Source organism: Austrofundulus limnaeus, unplaced genomic scaffold, assembly GCF_001266775.1.
Source record: "Austrofundulus limnaeus strain Quisiro unplaced genomic scaffold, Austrofundulus_limnaeus-1.0 Scaffold376, whole genome shotgun sequence".
NCBI classification, from domain to species: Eukaryota; Metazoa; Chordata; class Actinopteri; order Cyprinodontiformes; family Rivulidae; genus Austrofundulus; species Austrofundulus limnaeus.
The window spans coordinates 28355-30285 of record NW_013952778.1 but is presented as its reverse complement, the minus strand read 5'-3'; the positions used below and the strand labels follow the sequence as shown (position 1 = coordinate 30285).

At 44.2% G+C, this 1931-nt stretch overlaps 1 protein-coding gene across 1 annotated transcript in view; it reads right to left on the bottom strand.

Annotated features, from left to right (window-relative positions):
- LOC106528382 (AT-rich interactive domain-containing protein 1A) overlaps positions 1-1931 on the bottom strand; it is a gene marked incomplete at its 5' end in the record, with an annotated part of 17363 nt that overhangs the window by 8005 nt on the left and 7427 nt on the right. The window contains 5 exon segments of the mRNA XM_014023533.1: positions 181-277; positions 423-539; positions 623-752; positions 830-1005; positions 1368-1500. Coding sequence (XP_013878987.1) covers positions 181-277; positions 423-539; positions 623-752; positions 830-1005; positions 1368-1500 — 653 coding nt within the window.

Below are 1931 nucleotides of genomic sequence, written 5' to 3'. Positions count from 1 at the left end.
ATGACTGTCTGCTGCATCCCCTTTTTACCACCATTCATGGATGTTCCCAAGTCAAAACTCATGCAGAGCAATGGCTTCTGTGCYGCGCACAATAAGTCAGGTGATGTCCAATGGTAAAAACTGTAATAATTTAAATACCACAGAAAAATATTTACAATAAGAGAGATAAAATGTCCTTACAGGCTGCTGTTGTTGATACATTCCTGGCTGTTGATTAGGGTACGGGCCACCAGGGGGRGCTCCTTGGCCAGGATACTGATTTGTGTAAGACTCGTGCCTGAAAACATGTTCATACATTACATTTCTTCCTCTCAGTTTACAAGCTGTACTGATACGAAGCTGACAGAATAATCRTGCTGTAGTCACACAATCTAAATCCTCTTCATACGGCCGTCCCTGATCTGAGGCTGACGACTACTGACCGTTGCTGTGGAGGACGGCTGGGTGAGTACATCCCTGTGTCAGCACCAGACGGCATCATGTTGGGCTGAGAAGCTCCAGGTCCAATGGTGCCTTCAGGGCCCATGCCTGATTCCTGTCTGTAGAACCAACCAACAGCACTGTGATGAAAGACACCTGGACTACCTGTGCACAGCCCACATCCACTCAGAGAAAAGTTTACCTTCGCTCATATCCATATGGGTACTGTTGTCTCTGGCTCATAGGCATGTTGCCCATTGGGCCCGGTGGTCCTCTGTTATACTGTTCCCCCATTCCACTGTTTGGACCAGGTGACATAAACTGTTCTCCAACTTTAAAAGACCAAACAAGACCAGTTAACCACAGCACAGACTCCTCCCACATTAAAACAGACTCATACAACACCCACCTTTCCTCATTCCTCCAAACGGGTCCTTGTTTGACTCGTAGGGACCCATTCGACTCATCATCTCTGAGCCCCCTATCCCAGGCTGGTAGCCTTGAGAGTTGGGCGTCATGGCGTTCCTTCTGGAAAATGCCGGGTCACTGCCGTCAGCAAAAGGGTCCTGRAAGTTAACACTGCTCCTGTGGAACGACACGGGGCTCGTTAGTAAAAATTATCCTGATTCGATCTAAAGACTTCCACAATTTCCAGTCCTAAACTTCGGCTTTAATTTTGTCTCATGCTTTTACTGAGCAGGTCAGAATACCTGCACAGTTCAAGGAAAAGGCATCCCTTTTCAAAGCAGAGCTGTATTCTTTACCTATGTGTTATTTTCTACTAAGTTTTTAACAAAAACACAGCAGTCGGACTCAGCACTCCATTTTTAGCTAAAGATGATCTTCCCTTCTTAAAAACACAGTTCAGTGTGTATTTTACCAGCATGTATGTTTACATGACTAACACACAGCTTCACTGCYACGACAGGCTGTGTTTCACATCTTACCTGACGCTGGGCATTGGAGGCATCTGTGAGTGTGGGGTGGAGGCTGGAGTGGGGGGCTTCAGGTCTCCCCCTTCAGCCATGGAGCTGGAAGTAGACTGGGGAGTTTGTGGTCCTTGAAGGGACCCTGAACCAGCTGCAGAACAGATAAAACATTGAGTACTTCAGTTTCCTCACGTCTTCACTGCAGGAGAAAAACACCTGAACACAAACTGGTTTTAAGGAATCCTGAATCATCACTGGTGTAATGCTTCAGCTTGTCTTTCTACCTACAGTAAATATTTCATAAAGCACACAATAGATTCGATGGTGACTTTTAATAAGAATTTAATGCACATCTACAGCTGATTACTTTTTCAACACAATCTGATTCAAGATGGCTGCCAGTGAATAAAAATGGTTTTAACTTGGTAAATATATAGATATTCAGGTAACATTTGGTGTCTTAGGCTACTTTCACACTGCAGGTCTCAATGCTCAATTCCCATCATTTTTTTCTCAAAAGTCCCATTTTGTTGTGTTGTTGTTTTAAATTTAAAATGTTGTTGTTTCAAATTTAAAATGTTG